General features: G+C 36.9%; 3 protein-coding genes across 3 annotated transcripts in view; all 3 read left to right on the top strand.

The window, feature by feature from the left end:
• The first annotated feature begins 421 nt into the window (after nt 1-421).
• LOC130086998 (SLAM family member 5-like) overlaps nt 422-21,317 on the top strand; it is a 290,538-nt gene continuing 269,642 nt past the window's right edge. The window contains exon 1 of the mRNA XM_056253201.1: nt 422-544. Within this exon, the coding sequence (XP_056109176.1) occupies nt 499-544 (46 nt within the window). The 5' untranslated portion in view covers nt 422-498. The remainder of the gene's footprint in view (nt 545-21,317) is intronic.
• LOC130086983 (uncharacterized) lies at nt 881-20,916 on the top strand. The gene is made up of 5 exons (XM_056253186.1): nt 881-896; nt 944-1,270; nt 1,757-2,120; nt 13,570-13,697; nt 20,606-20,916. The coding sequence occupies exons 1-5, from the start codon at nt 881-883 to the stop codon at nt 20,914-20,916; spliced, it is 1,146 nt and encodes a 381-aa protein (XP_056109161.1).
• LOC130086935 (SLAM family member 9-like) overlaps nt 937-21,317 on the top strand; it is a 171,386-nt gene continuing 151,005 nt past the window's right edge. The window contains exon 1 of the mRNA XM_056253178.1: nt 937-955. The gene's annotated coding sequence lies outside the window, so the exon portion shown is untranslated. The remainder of the gene's footprint in view (nt 956-21,317) is intronic.

Consider the following 21,317-nt stretch of genomic DNA (forward strand, 5'->3'; position numbering starts at 1 on the left):
GAGTGTCTTTATTTCCTCTCCTGTTAATAAGAACCTCACCATCAGACTTCCTTTTTCATGAAAACTGATACTGATAAAAGATACTGATGTTTCAGAAACAGTCAAATAAGAGTCACAGGTAACACATTATTCTGACTCATCATTCATCACTTACAGACACTTAAATATGTAACACATCACATGTGAAGTTATACTTACATCCATAATTATTTATACTCAGAGAGAGAGAGATAATAACACAATACTAAAATAATAACTGCCCTAATCATGTAAACTTCCTGTGGTATAGCATGTTTTCTGCCACTATACAGGGATTATTGATAAAGGCTATTGTTGTGTACTTTAAAATGAAATCCAGTGTGTGGTCAGTGAAGGGTGGTCTAGTCCTGATGGGGGAGGATCCACACACACACCACACACACACACTAGATTAATTTCACAGTTCAAGACAGACCGCTTTCTGAGATTTCCCTTATAATGTTACAGTGATCAGAGAAAATGGTTCATGTTGTTTTGCTCAGCTTGTGTTTGTGGCGCCTGGATGGTAAGTTACAAATGTATTTTTAATGCATTTTTGAAGCAGTGTTTTACTGATTTAGATCATGCCTTGGTTTATATTCAAAGTAATAACTTGGATTACGATCTTTTGGATTCCGGCATTACAGATCACATAATGGACAGATTCAGTTAGCTTATTAATAAGCTCACTAAATTAATAGAAAAATGACATGTGAGTATCACATTAAGGTATTAGAAAATAATATAGTTACAGTCTCAATGTAGAACATTATTAAAAAAAAAATGTTTTAGATGTTGTTGTTTTTTGTTTAGCAAAATCAGTGAGCAAACATTTTGGAACCATCAGAATCTCTGATTGCAAATGGCAAAGGATGTGAGTATATTTTTGTGTGTGTAAAATTGTTTACGTTGGTGTGTTCTCCAGGAGTGTTTGCTGGTACAGATGCAGTGAAGTCAGTGTCAGTGATGGAGGGAGATTCAGTCTCTCTAAACTCTGACACTGAAATTAAGGATGAAGATCTGATTCTGTGGAGGTTTGGAGATGAAAACACTGTAATAGCTGAAATAGATGTGCTGGAGGACAGCATGACTGTATATGAAGATGATCCTGATGGGAGATTCAGAGACAGACTGAAGCTGGACGATCAAACTGGATCTCTGACCATCACAAACACCACAACTGAACATACTGGAGTTTATAAACTAGAGAAGACCAGAAATTTGAGCAAGAGTTTCAATCTCACTGTCTATTGTGAGTTTAACATTGGTTTCCTTTATTTCTTAATCGCTTTGAAGTAGACCTATCCTAAATACATTATTTTTCAGTTTTAAAATTGTAAAATCTAAGATACACAATCTCTATATTCTGTATGATTAGTGAAGTTCACAGTGTAATTTCGGGAGGAGTGAACCCATCTAATCTCTCAATGAACTGCCGGAGCATAAGCAGCCGCTCACTCGCTCTGGCGTCCCTCCACCTCCTCAACTCCAATATAGGCTTCTTGCTACCATACTCATCATCCAAGCATTAGTAGTCCCACTGGGGGGTTTATCTAAGCTTGAGTTGAAGCTGCTTGCTCGAGCCCCTCCACGGCGGACAGCAAGCCAAATACACTTAACCTTATTAACTTAAAGATTTTATGGGCTTAGGAACCCCTGAATCAGATACACAAGATTACATTTTCTGGTACAGTCATTTAATAGTATGATTTATTCTGCTTTTTCTAATCTTTCTCAGCTCGTCTGCCTGTTCCTGTCATCATCAGAGACTGTTCTTCATCATCATCATCATCATCATGTTCAGTGGTGTGTTCATCAGTGTTGAGTGTGTGTGATGCGACTCTCTCCTGGTACGCAGGAATGAGTGTATTGTCCAGCATCAGTGTGTGTGATCTCAGCATCAGTCTCTCTCTACCTCTGGAGGTGGAATATCAGGATAAAAACACCTACAGCTGTGTGCTGAACAATCCCATCAGCAACCAGACCACACATCTGGACATCAACACACTCTGCCACACATGTGCAGGTACAGCAGCACTGATGATATATGTGTGTGTGTTTACTGAGCTGATTATAAAGACTGGAGCTGGTTTCAATGATTGGTGATAAAACAAATGTTCAGCATTTTATTGCTTAAAAATTTACATTGATTTCTAATTGTTGAACTATGTCCCTTCTTTTGTTTTTACTCAACACAAACATCTCTGTTAAATGGATTATTTATGTAGTTATGTATCTCGGTTATATGGATTATTGATACGTATGTTGTTGTGTCCCATCAGCTCAGATTTGAGTCTTTGTGACTGATAGACTAAAGAATTATATAGGATTTGTTTTTGCATTAGTCTGATGAGATCCTCCAGCATCCGTCCTGTCCTCGCTGTAATCGTATCTCACTTCTTCTGCACCTTTATCCTCAATCTTCCCAATCATGATCACCTTTCCAGTGATCTTTCCATTCAAACCGTGTGACCAAAGTACGACTAATGCAGTTTCCTCATTTGTGCTTTGAGTTTCTGGTTTGATTTCCGATTGACTTGTTGGTCCGTCTTGTCATTCACGGCACACACAGGAAACAACGTTTCTGGAAACGCAAATGTAGAATAATATGAGGGTCTGAGCTAGTCTCATCTTCATCAGTATGTCTTTGCTTTTGAATGTTTTGTCTAAAGACTTCATAGCCGTCTTGACCACCTCCATATTTCTCGAGTGTTAGTGGTCACATGGGCACCTAAAAGCTTTATACTCTAAACAATCTCAATCTCTTCTTCATTGAGCTCGAATTTATCAATGTTATCAGTTGATCTTGATCACATGATCTTGGTCTTCCTCGTGTTTAGTTCTAGTACGATAATTAGACTTTCTTCTCTTGAGTTTCCTCAACAGATGTTCCATATCTTACTTTTTTCAGTGTTGTGTCGTCGACATACCTCAGATTGTTACTCATATTTACATATAGATCATCACCACTCTTTGCTGCCTTTCAGCCTGAAATAAAAACACATACAATTTGATTTTTACTGTAACCCACAGTAGAATGTAATAAACGATAAACTTTTAAAATAATTTATATGTAAAGCAGCAAAATACACCTAAATGTAATGTTCTCTGATCACTAGCTGACACTAATAACTGTTTCTCTCTCCTTTTCCTCCTCCAGTCTCAGTGTCTCTGATAGTGTTTATCTCTGCTGGATCTCTGATGATTGTGTTTACAGTTGTCGTGATCTTCTGCATCTGCAGGAAATGTAGAAAAACTGATCAAAAAGGCAAGTGTTAAATTATAGACGCTATTGAATTTGTAAAAGTTATAAGTGTTATATCAAATGATAATATACTTTAATAGTGTAGTTCCTTTTAACCCTCATGTTGAGTTGATGTCATTTTGACCTGAAGACAAGAGGATTTTCTTTTTCCTGAAAATGTTAATGTTATCGCATTGGACCAAAACTTATTGACTTTGCTCGCACAAGATATAACATAAAACTTGTTACACTTATGGTGTTCCTGTTCAAAAATGGCTGGCCTCCAAAAATGTGTTTATAATTTTATCTTTATGCTATTTTATTACCAAATATGGGATTCAAATTTGTTTTATATTAACTAGCACAGGATTTGTCACTCTAAAACTGAGGCGCATAATCTCAGATCAATGAAGCCATAATTACATTATGTTGTAAAGAAACAGATCTAGTTAACAACATTGAGTGTTGTTGTTTTAATCCATCTATTTATTTTATTACATCTTATTATTATTATTATTAAAACAGTTGAGACTCATGAAGAAGAAATCATCTACGTCGAGCCAGCGTTCTACAAAAGAAGAGCACAGAAATCGGTAAGATCATTTATTACTAATTCATGTCTGTGTATCAGTTCAGCAGTGAGTGCGCTTGTGTGTGAGAGATCATCATACAGACACAAACACAAAACGTGTATAAAGATCAGCATTCAATGCAAGAAACATATGCCATAATCCTCACAACACTCATTCTACCATCAGATCAACATTAGTTAATATTTCCAGTGTTCAAAATGAGCCACTGTTGAAGTATTTCCTTTCAGATGATGACATCACAGTTCAAATCATGTTGTACGTCCTTTTTGTGATTCTTTTGGAAAACAGAGCAAATCAACACAATTCTTCACTGTAAAAAAATTACCGTAAAATACAACCGCAACAATTAGTCAGTAAGTTACTGTGAATACTTTTTACAGTAAGGGTACTGTACTTCCATTTACAGTATTTTATGTATACACTGTGAAATCAAAAACAATTACAGTAACAACAGGTAACTTTTCAACCTTCATAATATATTTCCAAGTCTGTTGTGATGGTACATCGACTTACAATAGGTTGAATGACACGTCTGCCATAGCCTGACGGGGTCTGTAGCGTTTTTAATCGTACTTTTAAACTTCAGGTTTCGGGTAGTAACCGGCGAACAAAGAGAACTACAAAATTCGACTGCTTTACGGCATATACGTCACTTCCACCACCACCCCCACTTCCTTAAAATCGGACTTGCGAGCCAAATGTTATAGTCATGGCCGAAGCAGCACAGAAAAACAAGAAAGCAAATGTTTTATCGGAGCAAAGCAAAAAGAGAAAAAGAGAAAGTGATCGCGTTAAAGGCAGAACGAGGATCAACATTGCAGAGCTGCCAACTCTCACGCATTGGCCGTGAGACACCCGCATTTGATTGGTTTCACACGCTCACACGCCACACACCCGGTTTCTCACGCTAAATTGTCAACCCGGTCGGTCAAATCCCTGAAAGATGAGTTTATCTATAGATCTACCTGTTGAGCCACTCGTGATCGACAAGTTATACCGCAAATTAGTTCAAATCTCCCGGAATCTAGAGCGAGCGCGCACGCGAGACAGAGACTGTGCTCCAACGCGTGCGGACGGCAGAGAGAGAAAGCGAGCGAGAGACCTTGCGTGTGCAGGGAGCATCGAACCCCCCATCGAAAAAAGAATGCCTCTCTCTAACCTCTCTAATTCGCTAGAGTAGTAGCGAATTATCAATCTGGTAGCTAGTAAACGATATTCTAGTTTTTGATGGTTAGCTATCGCTAGTATTCTCGTTCTGATTTGAACTTTGCAATCGATGAAATGCAAATAGCAAATGTTTGACCTAAAAAGTGTAGTCTACTCAACATGTACAAAGAAAGGAGGAAGATTATTAATAAAATCATTTTTTAGGATACCTAACATGTCTGTGATATTTGTTTATTTGTCTTGCCTCAAGCTATAATGCAAATCGATTTGTAAAATTTGCAGATTCATTTATGGTAGCTTGATATTATAATTTTGACGATATATGGTTATTATCAACCACTCAAACATTGCATTGAAGTATCATATAGATCCAGTAAAACGGTAACCAATAGGCTACTATAATGACGCTGGCTTGTAAACGTGAGCATCGCGATCATTTGTCGTTAGAAAAAAAATAAAACCCATGAAATTATATTCATATGACATGCTGAAATATATGCCACTGTACCTGGGATGAAGACATTTCACACGCGACGCAAGCAGAACACCTGCATGTGACCTCCTCCTACAGTGTTCAGGGCTATCCTGGTTGTCAACAATTGCACGTGCATGTAGGATGACAGAGTTTACAACAGTAGTAGAGGACAATACTGTTTCCCAACTGTAGGGGGAGCCCGAGAGCAAAAAACTACCTGTTGTTACTTTAAATACTGTGATTTTAGTTGTATTTACAGTAACCTACTGGCTAATTGTTACAAGTAAGTTACTGTGAATACGTTTTACAGTAAGGGTACTGTACTTACATTTACAGTATTTTGTGTATTCACTGTAAAATAAAAAAATTAAACACTGTGATTTTTAGTTGTATTTACAGTATTGATTGTTTTACAGTAGAAGAAAAAAATAAATACTGTGATTTCAATTGCATTTACATACAACAAAAACAGTTAAGCACTGTTTTTTATGTATTGTATGCAATACAGTACTATAAACAGTAGATAACAGTTAATCACTGTAAATTCAGTTTCTCACTGTACAATTTAAATACTGTATCACTGTGATTTAATATTAGCCATCATTAAAAGAATCACCCATTTTCTAAAACATTGCAATCAACTGCAGACAATAAGAAAATTGTTAACAGTTATTTATTTAAAAACATTTGGTGAACAGGAATGACAAAACAGGTACAACATAAAGGGATAATGGACATTGGACAACATGCCATTATACCATCCAAAGTTAACGCACATTCTATGTTTGTAATGTGGACACAACGCCCAGCGGAGTGTGTTAACTTTGGATAGTCTAATGGCGTGAAGTATATTATCCCGCTTATTCTACTGTTACTAAATTTAATTTACGACTGAAGAAATTTTTACAAAACTAGGCTATTTCATTACAAGTTTTGTAAAATTACAGAGCAAATGTTACTAGTTCATTCACTAGTTGAAGAGGGTACAAAGAAATATATGATAAAAAAAGAAAATTACAGTAGTTTACTTTACTATTTACAGTACTATAGTGGCTAAATTGCGATTTTTTTACAGTAATGCTTTGACTACTGTGATTTCTACTGTAATGCTTGGACTACTGTGATTTCTACTGTAATGCTTGGACTACTGTGATTTTTAAGGTCTTACTGTAAACTTTACAATATTCTACTGTAAAAATCTTATACAGTAATGTTACTGTGAAATCTACAGTAGATAACTGTTGATTTCACAGCCATTTTTGCCATTAGTACTGGAATACATTTTTATAGCATCTCATGTAAGCATTAAAAAAGGCATAAGGAAACAAACGAAAGGAAACAGTGCAAGTCTCTCACACACACACACAGACCTATGGATGTTTTGTGACACACTTGAGGCTGGTTTTATATTGTAACATGATTTCAAGGGCATACATGTATTTAGTATTATGCATTGTGTTTTTGCAGGATGATAAAGAGGAAGATCATGTGGTGTATGCGCCGATCGCCACGAGAAGATCAACCTTCAAGAACCAGAGCAGCGGTGTGAGCGCTCTCACAGGAACCGCTGCCGTTCCTCTCGGCTCTTTAAAATTGCTGGATTGAGTTCTGAGGTTTTTCAAGCGTGAGATTCAGTGACGGACTAACGAAACTCTCTCTTTAAGAATGTACAAGGACTTTTAACAAATGATCTAAATGATCTGACTTTTGAAAGCCTCAGTGTTTTCCCTTTTTACAAATCCACAAAACAACAACAAACAAGAAACGAAACATTTTGCCTTCTCATTTCAGAAATATATGAATCTGTGTGTTAAATGAACGCCTGCTGTGTTCGGCTTCCTCTGCTCAGAAAAGTGGTGTGATTTGTTGCTGGCTCTGCATGAGCTTCTGCTGGATGTTTGTGGTCGATGTTTGACACACACACACACACACACACACTGAGGTGTCGTTCATTACTGTGTGTTTGAAGGGCTTTCTTTCCATTCCTGCTCATATGAAGACTCACAGTCTGACTTTAGCTTTAATAAAACAGACTTTACTATTAAACACTGAATCTAACAGATAAACGACTCTCTCAGTGTGTGATGAAATACAATATTATATGGACACATTTTAAGAATGTATATGTATGATTTACTGTTGAAATATGATTATATTTATGTACACAAATGACTGATGGTTGTTAATAATTTCTTTATTTTTAGTTTAGGGTGGTAACTAGCAACAAACGAATGCTCCTATGTTACAATTAAATGTAAGAAATATGCGAATTAAATCAAAATCCAATAATCAAAAAAGAATTCAAGAACTTCACTTCTTTATTTTTTTCTTTTCATTTGCAGTTGGTTAACTGACCATGACCCTTAAATTTCATCAAATAAAACATGACATCCCACTATTAACTAGCGCCATCTAGTGTCCCTATTTATGCCATGTATACCACTCTCTCTCTCTCTCTCTCTATATATATATATATATATATATCAACACTGTAAAGGGTATACAGTCAAAGACCCAGAACCAGATATGAAGAATGAAGACCCTGAGTCAGAATTATAAAAAATTAAAGAAAAGTTTTACTGAAGATAGTTTGCAGTTTCATCAGCAGAAGTCAGCTTCAAGACTCACACAGGAGTTCGTAGGCCGCCCCGCTTACAGTCACACAGATCACAGCAGTTATACCATTTCCAAGGTCTAAGCTACGTCATTGCTTACAGGTTGAATGATTCTCATTGGCTAAGAAATAGATAAACATAGTAATTTTCCACACATATACAGATAGACTGAAGCATATCTCCATCGATTATGCAGCGGACACTCAGACCCTGAAGTTAGGCACGTCGTGACCTTCCAGGTCACAGATTTGGGTTGCTGGACGCCAACATGTCCAGAACAACAACTCAATCTCCAATAATGCCAGTGGTTCCTTAACCTGCAACCCAGAAGACTAACACACACACCGACACACAGCTTTTCCAAGGTTGGATTTGGCCAGGCTCTAACTATAAACAGGAGAGTCGTCTCAAAACATCAAGATAATGCGTGCTTTCTCTCAAGGAGAGGTACACTTTAGTCTAACTGGAAAGTAAGGCTTTAACAAAGAAATGTTCCCTTAACCTATGGACTTCAATGACCCCTGTGACTTATAGTCGTCAGGGTACCCTAGAAAAATAGAAGCATTGACACATATTGAAGACATTTCTCAAACACAAAACAAAACATCTTTCCATATTTCATTTCTGGAAGCCGGAATAAAAGAGCAAGCACTGTTACTGCATTCAGATATCAAATACAGACATTAGAGAATACATGAAAAGAACATTTCAGTAATCACACTGGTAACTTCTATAACAAAGTAAAATCTCCAGAGAAGTCATTCAACTCATTTGATATTAGAAGGAAACATATTTATTAATACCTTGATTATAATCACTCATTACATATACATTGAAGCAGCAGTGGATTCCAATCCACCCCCTTCAACACATTATAAAGAAGCAGCTTTAAACTCCCTCAGAAATGAAACTATAACATTATTTGAGCACTAGAGGGACAAATCATATTCCCACATAAACATAACATTAGTACTAGAGATGAACTGACAATTGAGTTCACTGATGTTTATGACTGATATGTACGCATGTCTACTCTGATCATCAGTGGTGTGATATTGATTTAACTGATAAACGGAGTCATCTGGTGGATTTATGAAGAACAGCAGCAAAAACAGCATCACAGCTGTAAACTCAACCCCGAACATCCTGGAGAAGTGCACATATTTCAGTGCATATTTCACATATTTGTGCATTCATACAAAAAAGTATTGATTCCAGCGTATATTCACAGACCCTTACAGATAAATATCACTCCTTCAGAGGAGTGGAAAATCAATTAATTAATTTATTACAATCTTCCACTGCTTTAGGACTTGAGTAATAATATTTTATTCAACATATGCCTTTTACTTTAAATTTTACCATTTGAATCCCCAGTTATAATATAAAAGATACTAATATTCACCTCCGGTTGTCAGTTTTAGAAAGCGTTTAGACCAAACAACTCACTCTCTCTCTCCTCCAGTCTTTCCTCCACTTGTGTTCTTGGACCATTTGACCACTTTCAGTTTATAATGTATATTTTCAGTATTAGGGTCCAGTGTTCAAGTAGCAAACAACACAAGTGTGTGTACTGGGACAGGCCCAGAGAAATGACACACACACGCACGCACACACGCACACACTCACACGCACACACACGCACACACGCACGCACGCACGCACACACACACACACACACACACACAGGGAGACGTAGCCAATAACACTTCCTGTGTTTCAGTATTATATGACGGATGGTGATGGTGTATACAGCAACAGCTACAGGACTAGTGGACTTCATAATTTCAGTCAGAGGAGACATCAGTTCAATTGTGGATTAAAATTTGGTCAATAAACCTTGACCTTAAAAGGGTTTTTGAAGCATGTCATTTAAATTAATCTTTAATATCATGCAAAACGTATATATTATAATAATAGCAAATTGTACAATAGTCACAGAAAGGCCTCAGAGTGTGTGTTTTTTCATGCCGAGTGAAACGCACGGTACATGATTCACTAAATACATAAGACTCGAACTCAGTTTGTGAGTCAAAGTGAAACCGCAGTGGTCTGATCTGTTTACAGCTGAACAGAGATGTGGTTTGAGCTGATGGCTGGACTAACAGCTTCTGCATTACAGAAAAATACAGTAATTATAATCTATAAGTTGCTTTAAAAAAAAGAAATAAACTTGATTCTTTGATCCATCAAGAGCTATGTGTGGAAAAACAACAAAAACTGATTTTCTGAAGAGAATGTGATACACACAACACAAGCCCAGTCTCATGTTTCTATGACGCTTCTATCCAGAGATGTCCATTTTGATCTATTTGAATGGAACTCTATGGAACTTGTTGCTAGGGATCTCAACCTTTGTTGCTAGGGTGTTGATACAGAGTGTCCAAGAAGAAACTTAAGACTGAATGTTTGCATGAGTCAAACTCACCCTCGTGTACTGGGCCTTTTATAATGGTAGTTTATGGGATCAGTTGCTAGGGCGCTCTAAATGGTTGCTAGGGCGTGGCTTGATAGCTTCACAATGATCCTGAGAGACTGATTGGTTGCCTGAGTGAAATTAACCCACCCTCATCATGTCTCTATGACACTGTGATCCAGAGTTACTCTCAATATTCCTATGCAAGTTCCCATAGTAAGAAAAACACATGTGCTCACTTCCTGTTTCATGGGCCTTCCTTCACCATAGTATGTCAATGGGGAAAATTTGGGCAGCTCTTGCGCCCCAGGGCTACAAACTGTGAGGTCTGTTCTTACAGAGCTTGCCATCACCGATCGCTTATAAAAGTCAAAGCACACCTCATCCATGGGTCTACGACAAACACCACTTATACGTGTGCAAGAGAACAATAGAGAAGCTTTGCTTCACAAGCACCACTAATAGAGTCAGGCCAGAGGTCAGGTTAATAATCGAAAACAATATAGAACATAAATGGTACAACTTCTGCCACTATAATAACACATCCTGGAGAAAGAACAACACATGCAAGAGTAGCTCACACATGTGGGCGGTGTTCAATTCCTGTGGTGGAGGAATCACATGCAACACTACCTTAATATCACAGTTTAACACAGTTGTGTCAGTTCACAATCTGTCTGTCACACAAGTGCTCACATATATCAAGCACTGTTATTTGAAGATGGATCATCTGTTTATGTTGTGCTACATGTGGCATATTGCTGCTAAGTTATATTTCTTTTAAGACATTAAATCTTGCTTTAGTTTTAATACAAAGCAATTGGCTGCTTTTTTAATCAGCCAGAGGATTTGCATTCTCTGTTAATCCTACATAAAAGATGCACAAGTTAAGCTGAAATAAAATTGATGCATTTATTTTTCTCTTGTGCAATGACATTTTAGAATAAAAGTATTGCGATAATTTCAGAGTGCATGGCTTTACTCGTTGTCCATCACATGAAATTATTATGATGAATCTGATGTGCAAATGATGACAGTCGAAAATTATAATCATCTAAAAGTCAGTGTTGTTTGTTGCACAGTTATGGAATGTTATTATTAATTAAATCATGTTAATAGTGTTATTATAGTAAAATACAGTATCCATAAAGTATAACTTTTAAATGTTTTTTTGGTTGTGAAATACAAACAGCCGTCTGCCATTTTGTAACGGAGTGTCTGCAACTGTAATCAGACGTATTTATGAATATTTATATCTGCAATAGACTTTAGCAGATGATTTTTGCAAACTAACACAATAACACATTTCGTGTAAGCCAAATCTGCGAAGATTTAGCACAAGGCTAATAAATTTGTGAGTCAGCATGATATTAAACAGCATATATTGCACAGAATCTGTGCCTATCTGGCTTACTTGAACATACTTGTCACTACAACAGCGCTATTGTTCATTTACATTGAAGCAATAGCGAAGATTAAAAAGCATTTGGTTATCGTGAAGGAGCGTTTGAATTGGGACAGTCGTCGCACCACTGTGCCTTCGAAGGATGCAGCCTCTGAATTGGGACTCAGCTAGTGTACCTTTAATGAAGCTGATTATTTTTCTCTGTCACATATTATTATATGTTCTATATAGCATGAGTGTACAGTAATCTGGACTACATCCACCATGTTGTCAGTGTCATGTGATCTACAGTTGTGTCGCTTCACTGTCATTCATAAATCCTCTTCTGTTGCCTTATGGGATAGAAAAGTGTCCATTGCATACCTCTGAATCTCGGCAGTAGCTGTCATCCGGGGACTTTTTGCCTATACTGTTTAACGAATACTATGTATTCAAACATACTATTTCATAATGTATATTAGAGAAGTGTTTGATTTTGGACGATATCTGGCCATTATTTCACAACCTTTTGCACACTGAAGCACCGCTGCTGAAAAGTACAGGAAACGCTGCTTAAATTTATATTTCTTTACCTGGGTTTTCTAGGGTGGCAATGCTTTTTCTTGGGATGCCACTTGCCACCTGTGACTCTTGGCTACACAACGCATTCTTCACACACAAACACAATCCACTGTCCAGTCATTATAGATGATCTTCAGTTTTGTTGAACTTGTAGTGAAATTGTCCCTCCTGCACACAACTCTCCTCCTTCCTCTATGGTGAACGTGTGGTGACAGCCCAAAAAACACTTTTTTGTTTTAGAACATCAGGTCATGTATCAGCACTGACCGACTGATGTTGCAATAAACACTTTATTCCTATCAGATTCTTATTTCTCTCGTGTTTTCCAGCGGCCTGTTCCTGCATCAGCAGAGACTCTTTTGTGTTTCTGCATCTGTTCTTTAATTCACATCTAGATTACAAACTACAGCTAATTTCAGGATTTATATTCAACAGAAACCTTCATGTTTGTTCTCCTGGTGTGTTTGGTGATTCAGTGTCAGTGATGGAGGGAGCTTCTGTTACTCTAAACTCTGATCTTACTGAAATACACAAAGACTAAGATGTATTGTGGAAATATGGAGCTGAAAACTCTCTTATAGCTCAAATCAGAAAAACTGCTGGAATCTTGTCCCCATTTAATGTTCCTGATGGGAGATTCAGAGACAGACTGAAGCTGGACGATCAAACTGGATCTCTGACCATCACACACACCACAACTGAACACACTGGACGTTATAAACTATAAGGGGAGCGAAATGGTCATCAAAAACATTCAGTGTTTCTGTCTATGGTGAGTAGATCGTTTGTCTCAAACTTCAAATGTTCCTATTTTAATGTTCACATACTGAAATTTTCTAATTTGAGAAACACTCACTGTGATCACACTAACCATTTATCCAGATTTGTTCATTCTCTCATGTTTTCCAGCTTGTCTGCCTGTTCCTGTCATCATCAGAGACTGTTCTTCTTCTTCATCATCATCACACCAGAATTGTTCACTAGTGTGTTCATCAGTGTTGAATGTGAGTGATGCGACTCTCTCCTGGTACGCAGGAATGAGTGTATTGTCCAGCATCAGTGTGTGTGATCTCAGCATCAGTCTCTCTCTACCTCTGGAGGTGGAATATCAGGATAAAAACACCTACAGCTGTGTGCTGAACAATCCCATCAGCAACCAGACCACACATCTGGACATCAACACACTCTGCCACACATGTGCAGGTACAGCAGCACTGATGATATTATTCACATTCATTCACTAATGTGTGGATTTTATCGAGATTTATAACTTAAGATGTCAGACAGGATGAATGGGCTTCATCTCATGGTTTTAAAACTGTTTTTAATTATTTATTTTTATCTTGTGTGGAGCAGAACATTTGATCTTTTTAATTGCATGAAAGACTAAAGGACGCTTGTTGAAAATCTCAATTTAATTTATAATTTGTTTCATTAGTTTCTCCAAAAGGCCACGCCCCCTGTTGTGATTCTGTTGAAGCTGTGCTGCGATTGGACGTCACTGCGCTGATGGGCGTGGCTTCCGCGGCTGCTGCTGTTCTTCTGGTCAATGATGTCAGAGCTTCAAGAGCTAAAATGAAGAAAACAGAAGAGATGTCATAAATATTGTGGCATATATTGGATTTTTAATCGTAAAGATGAAAAAATGTCTGGTCTTATTGTTTAGTGATGGCAAAACGAAGCTTTGCTTTCCTATATTCTCTCCATCTGAGGCTAAAACTATTAATATTCTTTATTCTTTAATGCAATCCATGCATTTTGTTAATTACAAAGTTAATTTTTTCTTAATGTGTGTTATGTTGTTAATGCTATTTTAATTTCCTTTCATAAATGTATGCAGAAACTCCACAAATACAAATGTAACAATATTTCAGTGATTTATACAATAAAGAGTTTAACTGAATATTTCCTACCAAACTGATATACAGCTATGCATCAAACATATGCTTATGTTTTAATTGAAGGGGCGTCTTAAGAATAACCTATGAATTCAGATTGTATGACGGTTGAATAAAAATACATTTACACAATTAAACTGTTTATTTAAAAACACACCGTTTAAATGTGCACATCTTAACACATGGGAGGATATACAGTGTAAAGAGACCAAGTTTTCAGCAGACTTAATTCTAGATGCATTTTTCCTTTTTATTTTCTCCATTGGGATTTCACTAAAATAGTTATAAGCCATTAACCAAACCACCAACCTTCAATTTTAATCACAGCAGTACAAAGTTTGGTCTGAAGAAAAATAAAAGTTTATGAAAATAAGGAATAAAAACTGCTTGATATATTTTTTCAATATTAACATATAGTATAATAATAGGCTACATTTATATTTCACGTGTCTCACATTGTCCTGCAAAATCACTTCTACATGCTGCAACTAGGGATGGCTGCCGCGAAACAGTCGTTCCGAAGCTTTGCGAGATCCCGAAGCGCAGATGTTTCGAAACACTGATTCGAAGCGTGATTCAAAACACCCATGTCACGTGACTATGGCCAAACGAAGCCTCGAAGTGTTTCATCAGGTGTGATCCACCGAATCAGCGTTTGATTGACACGGTCGGGAACAACAGACCACACAATCGCACATCTGTATAAAAGTGAAATCAACGCATATTGACCTCGTGGGTTTTTGTGAGAGAGTTTGATTTTGAGATAGCGGATTTTTGGTGATATGACATTTATAGTGCGATTTGTTTAGTTATATTTAGGCTTAAATGTACACAACACATTGACTGATAGGCTAGATACACAGAGTATACATACAGTGACACATTAATAGATACATAGATATAAATATATATAGACAGCTAGATTAATAGATAGATGAATGTGGCGTGATGGTAAGGCAGAGAGCACGATGATAACTAAGATAAGCAAAAAAAACTCACATTAAGGTAATCAATGTCTTAACTGTAGCCAACTACGCCACCTAGGGACTTTCACCCCAGGAATAATCAGAGTCAATCAAAAACCCCAGGTTCGTTCTCCCCAGAGAGGACTGACAGTTCTGCCAATTAAAACAAATTTTTATTATAGTAACATAATTCACATAACAATAAGTACCCTCAATACATTTACCTTTTACATTACCCACACATATGAAAAAAAAGGTAGCCTACTTAAAAAAAAAAAAAAAAAAGATTCAACACAAAGGGCAGCACGGGTCATCAGAGACACTAACAGGGAAAAAGAATCCGGCCCCACCCCAACCAATAATCACTCACTACAACCACACACATTGGTGTTGCACACTAGAAAGGAAATGAGAAATACTCATGTATTAAACACAACACCCCAAATAGAGAGGTGGGCAACGTACCTTTACCAATGTCCACAGGTGACCCCCAAGCGCTTACCAAAGTTACGAATAACCAAAAAAAGAAAGAACTTTATAAATAAACCCCAAAGGCAAATGTAGATACCCTAAATTATTGTACAAACAATTGCTTGTTCTTCTGTAAACTTCCCCAATAGGAAGCACTTCGTCTACAAAATACAATTTATAAAAATAAATAAATAAATATATATATATATTATATATATATAAAGGAAAATCAATACTAATAAAAGAAAATACCACAAAACAAATTAATCAAAAATAAAACAATTCACAATGGAAACAAAACAGCAGCGTAATCCGGGTCCGTGTGTCCTGGCATTACAGATACGCTTACACCGCTCAGAGCTGGAAGCAAGCCTGTTACGTCCCTCCGACCTGCACGCACACACAGCCGTGAGTTTTAAGTTTTTCTTTATACAAACATGAAACGGTCCACCAGAAAAGAGATCATACTCACTGCGTTAACAATGATTTTAACACGACTATACAGGCTCTCTGGACTCGGACTGTGTAGTGACTGCAGTGACAACATAGGCTTTAAATTACACACCAATATTAGGAAATCACATTCCACGTCTCATAGATGCACATACCTGATCGAACAATGAACGGAATAAATGCCCCGGACCACACGACTCCACTAGGAAAAGGCAACCAGGATGCCAAAAGCAACGTGCACAGACTGCACACCCAGCCCTTTGAACGCTGTGCTTTTATTTACAAGCGCAATCATGGTAATGATCAACCAGCCGGTTACCGCTTAATCTACTGGGCAGATAATTCCAGTTCTCCACTACATACAGATAGATTAAAGATAGGCTACATAATATAAATGAAATACATAGATAGATTATAGATACGTTTATAGATACATCTAAATACCTAAATTATAGATACATAGATTATAGATACATATCTAAATACATAGATTATAGATACATATTATATATACATATCTAAATACATAGATAGATTGTAGATACATATATCTAATTACATAGATTAGATAGATTAGAGATACATATCTAGATAGATTTGGATAGATAGATAAAATGGAGGCTCCCCAGAAGAGATGCCGTACATCTGTGGTGTGGGAGCATTTCCATTTAGAAACCCCAAATAAAGTGAGATGTGTGTATTGTGATCAGCAGCTCGCCTACTACATCAATACATCATCCAGTAGAAACACAGGACAGTTTATGGGAACTTTTTGATACTCATCAAACCCAGATGATACACAATGCTACAGCTGATGCCACAGTGGAAGTGAAAAAATACATCAACGATGCGTTTTTGCCCAGAACTCTGGAAAGAGAGAGCAGTAATCTTTCCTCATTTGTATGTATTAGCTAAAAAATATCTTTGCATGCCAGCAACAAGTGTCCCTTGTGAGAGGATTTTTTCAAAGGCTGGAGAAATTATCTGTAAAAAAAGAAGTAGGCTAAGTCCTTCCACAGCAGAGAAATTAATATTTTTGAATAAAAATATGTAAAAAAAAAAAGTGAGACATTGTGGCTTGATTTATTTTATTATTATTCATTTTGCAGGACCAAAATAACATTATGCACAGTGAGGAGCCTATAGGTTGCAAGATTCACATCAAAAAGTACAATAATAAAAAAACAACATTTTTTAATGGCTCCTCAAGGTTGTTTCAGATCAACACCTGCAAGTGACCACTAGGTGTCACAGTGGAGATGGGTGTCGGATTGATTCGAAGCATCGAAACAATATGGACCATTTGGTTCAACTGTTTCATTGCTTCACGAATCCTCGATCTGCCCATCACTAGCTGCAACTGTCACGGTTGTGGTGCGGGTTGAAGAAGGAGGCTGAGGCAAAAGCTCCAATGCAAACATTTACTAAGTGTAAACTCAAAAACAGGTACAAGAAGGCAAGAGGGCAAACAGGCAGAACAACTCACAACACTATAAGTAAGTCTAACTACTGACCAAGAATGACTAAACTGAAGGAACTAAATACAAGTACAAATCAACCATAACAAGGTGAGGACAGGTGACACAGATGATGATAACGATGAACAGGCTGGTAAGTGAGGGAGTGAATTCAGGTGTGGAGACAAGGAGGATTCTGGGAAGTGTAGTGCAGACAAGGACAGACAGGTGCAGACGAGGACTGTGACAGCAACAGAGCGATAACTGGCTGCTGTTCTTCTGATCAATGATGTTCAATAACACAGCAGATAACATTGCATTTGTCCAGTTATTTAGGATCTGTTTTATTTTGTCTACTGTAAGTCTATTAGTCTACTATAAGACTATTCTAGAACGATTTACACTCAAAAAATGTTTCATGTCTAAACATAAGATTTATGTATTTGAATTGCATATCAAATTTCCATCCGTTTGGATTACATAGTTTTAACATAAACCAATTAATAATCTGAATGTGATTCATACTTTTCAGTCATATATAAATGAAACAGATACAATTTATATAATTGTATTAATAAACTGAATGTGATTCATATTTGTCAGTCATACGTAAATGAAACGGGTAAGATTTATGTAATAGTATACAGAAAAACACCCATGTTAAATTAACACTGCTCAGTGTTCATATGTGTGCACACTACAGAGTTAAAGTACCATTGAAGCAGGGTTGAAGTTAATGAGATAATTAAGTGGTGATTGAGCATTCATTATGAACACCTGCTGTTAACAAGCAGAATCACTGATGGAAAGAGAAACGCAAGAACTACAACTGACTTCAGACACAGCCTTAGATGAAATCAACTGAAGATAAAATAAGACAGTACATCTCTCAAGATCTCTGCAGAGGAGGATTAAACAACTCCACAAACAGCATTACCATCTTCACTTATTACTAACCAGATTTACTTTATTTAATTTCCGTTTTAATGAAACCAACAGTTGTATTTTAAGTCACCATGATGGTGGTCAGTGTTTGATTTAGTTGGGCTCTTGACCCTTGACTCTTTAATATCAGATTTTCTCTGGCTGCTCACTCAGTAAATAATGTATAGAGGACTGCAAAAAGAAGAAAAAAAAGCAGTAAAGCTAAACAATGTTTATTAATACACATTATACTCAACAGTGTAACAGATTCTGAAGTAAAACTTCTGTGTACTGCCGTAACAGTACAGGGTCCTTTACACTGCCTATAAAAATAGAAAAACTGCCACTGTGAAAGGAAATCTGCTTTTAACATACTGACATGGAAATTAAATACATTTATATTCAAACTGGTAACTTAAGACTGCATGTGGAAGTGGAACAACTTGTGTAAATACATATTGTTGTTACAAAATATAGAGAATGTTTTTTTTTTTAGACATACATTTTAGTTTTTCATCATAAATAAATAAGTTAATACAGTGTAAACAATGACAGTGTAATGTCTGTTCTGAAAGTATTTGTCACATTCATCTCCACATTTCACATTCTCCAGGGGAAGCCGTCTTCATGAATCACATCATTACAAACTTTGATTTGAAGCAAAAGAAAACCAAAAAATAAGACAGAGGTAAAAGGCCACATATGAGGGAATGAACCCATGATTCTCTGACTGATTTTTCTTCAGGATTATGGATATTGTAGTTCTTCATGTAGAATTTGTAAATTAAATACATTTTGTTACTGGTAGGTTTGTGGTAGGTTTATACAGAATCATTACAAATAACAAGTTTCTCTATGGAGAATATGAATGGGACTTTAACTTATAGTATAGACAGTTATTTGGATAAAGCTTGAAAAATAATTTCAATCTCTGAGGCACAATGAAAGTAACAGTTCTGAACAGTGACTATGTCTTTAATCATAACTTATGATTAATTATGAATATTTAGATCAGTTCACCGGATTAACTGATGTGACTAACTTAATATCTTAATCACTTAATCAGTTCCTCCAGCAAACACTTTATTGATTATTTATTAATTCTAAGAAAAGAGTATTTTTCATGGCCACATAAATAATTCTTTCTTAGCATGTAAAGCGCTTAGAGCGGGTCACAAGATCGGAAATCGTTAAGTTGACTGCCAAAAGCAGAGAATCAGAACCAAATATTTATATAAGTTTTACTAAATCACAAACCCATGTAGCGTCTGGACCAATCAGACACACACTAATTTCTCATTATATTTAATGAACAATCCAGTAAACTCACTTTCCCAACAAAGGTCTATGAAACTCCTCTGAAACAAACATCCCAAATGAACACCCTGGTAGTCCTGGTGTCTTGTTACAGGACTGATAAGGAGATGTTTACGACCTCCAAAGGAATGTGGCCACATGCGCAAGAGAGAGACAATGGGAAGACAGAAACAATCTTTAATACAGACTTTGCTGCATTAATCATAGTCTAACTGATCTATAAATTAACATGCATAAAACTGTTAAAGAAACAGTGTAAATGGTTTACTGTCTTGTGTACTATTATGTATATATTATGGTATGTACCTTGGTATACAACCAACTAACGATCAATGTAACCTCACCTGTATCATGCCTCCTACCTAATTAATCCTCATTTAATGACTCACACTTTGATGTACATCACCTTCTTCTAGAATGCAGTGTGGATGTGTTATATCTATCTGAGCATTAATGAAGGTATAACCACGCTTGGGACAAAGACTCGTAAATTAACTAGAGCAACCTACCCGCTCGGACATTTCATCTTGTTTACTGGTCGGGTCAACCCTTAGGGGTTGGATCTCTCTCAGGCTTTATTAGAGACAGTCCACAGTGACCTCCCTCTCTTAGTTTTTTCCATCCAGCCGCAACACTGTTTCTGGTGATACTGGGGAACCCCTTCCCCCTCCACGGGGGCCCCAGGGCCCAGCAGGCCTTAATCCAACCAGATATGGGCTCATGCAGGAGAGAGAAGACTCTCTCACAAAGAACCAAGGACAATCTCAGGAGTTTTGGAACAACGACTCCAACCAACGACTCCAATCACCCACTCTTCCGACTTCCTCACTTCTCCTGGGTGCTCGGCGTGGCCTCAACAGGCTCCAGGGCCCCAGGCCTTGACCAAACCAGCCATCCGCTCATGGAGAAAGATAACTTTCAAACAACTTCCACATGACCCTGCCGGAACCATCAACGACTTCAATTTTCCACAACTTCAAGAATTGTTCCCACTACAAATGCAAGTATTCAATTCAATGAAATGTGAAAATGAAATTCTGATGGTTCTTCGTCTTCCGGTTGCCAATTTCATCCTATCACTCACCTATTTATGTATATATGTTTGTTTAGTTTATTTATGTTTATGATTTAGTTAATAAAACTTGTGCACAATATGTATTTGGTTCTGATTCACTGCTTGCAAACAAAGTCTCGTTTACGATCTTGATCTTGTTACATGCTCAAAGCGCTGTACATGCTAAGTAATATTTTTTCTTCTGTGGCAGTGGAAGATACCATTTTCTTAGAATAAATTAATAATCAAAAGAGTTTGTTGGACGAACTGATTAATTGATTGTA

Source organism: Rhinichthys klamathensis, unplaced genomic scaffold (assembly GCF_029890125.1).
Source record: "Rhinichthys klamathensis goyatoka isolate OS25496 unplaced genomic scaffold, OSU_Roscu_1.1 h1tg000103l_1, whole genome shotgun sequence".
NCBI lineage: Eukaryota > Metazoa > Chordata > Actinopteri > Cypriniformes > Leuciscidae > Rhinichthys > Rhinichthys klamathensis.

Excerpts from the sequence above, each read along its gene's own strand:
- LOC130086983 (XM_056253186.1), top strand. Across the intron at positions 1,271-1,756 it reads TTTCAATCTCACTGTCTATT|CTCGTCTGCCTGTTCCTGTC; the intron begins GTGAGTTTAACA and ends AATCTTTCTCAG. Across the intron at positions 2,121-13,569 it reads GGAGCTGGTTTCAATGATTG|CATCAGTCTCTCTCTACCTC; the intron begins GTGATAAAACAA and ends GTGTGATCTCAG.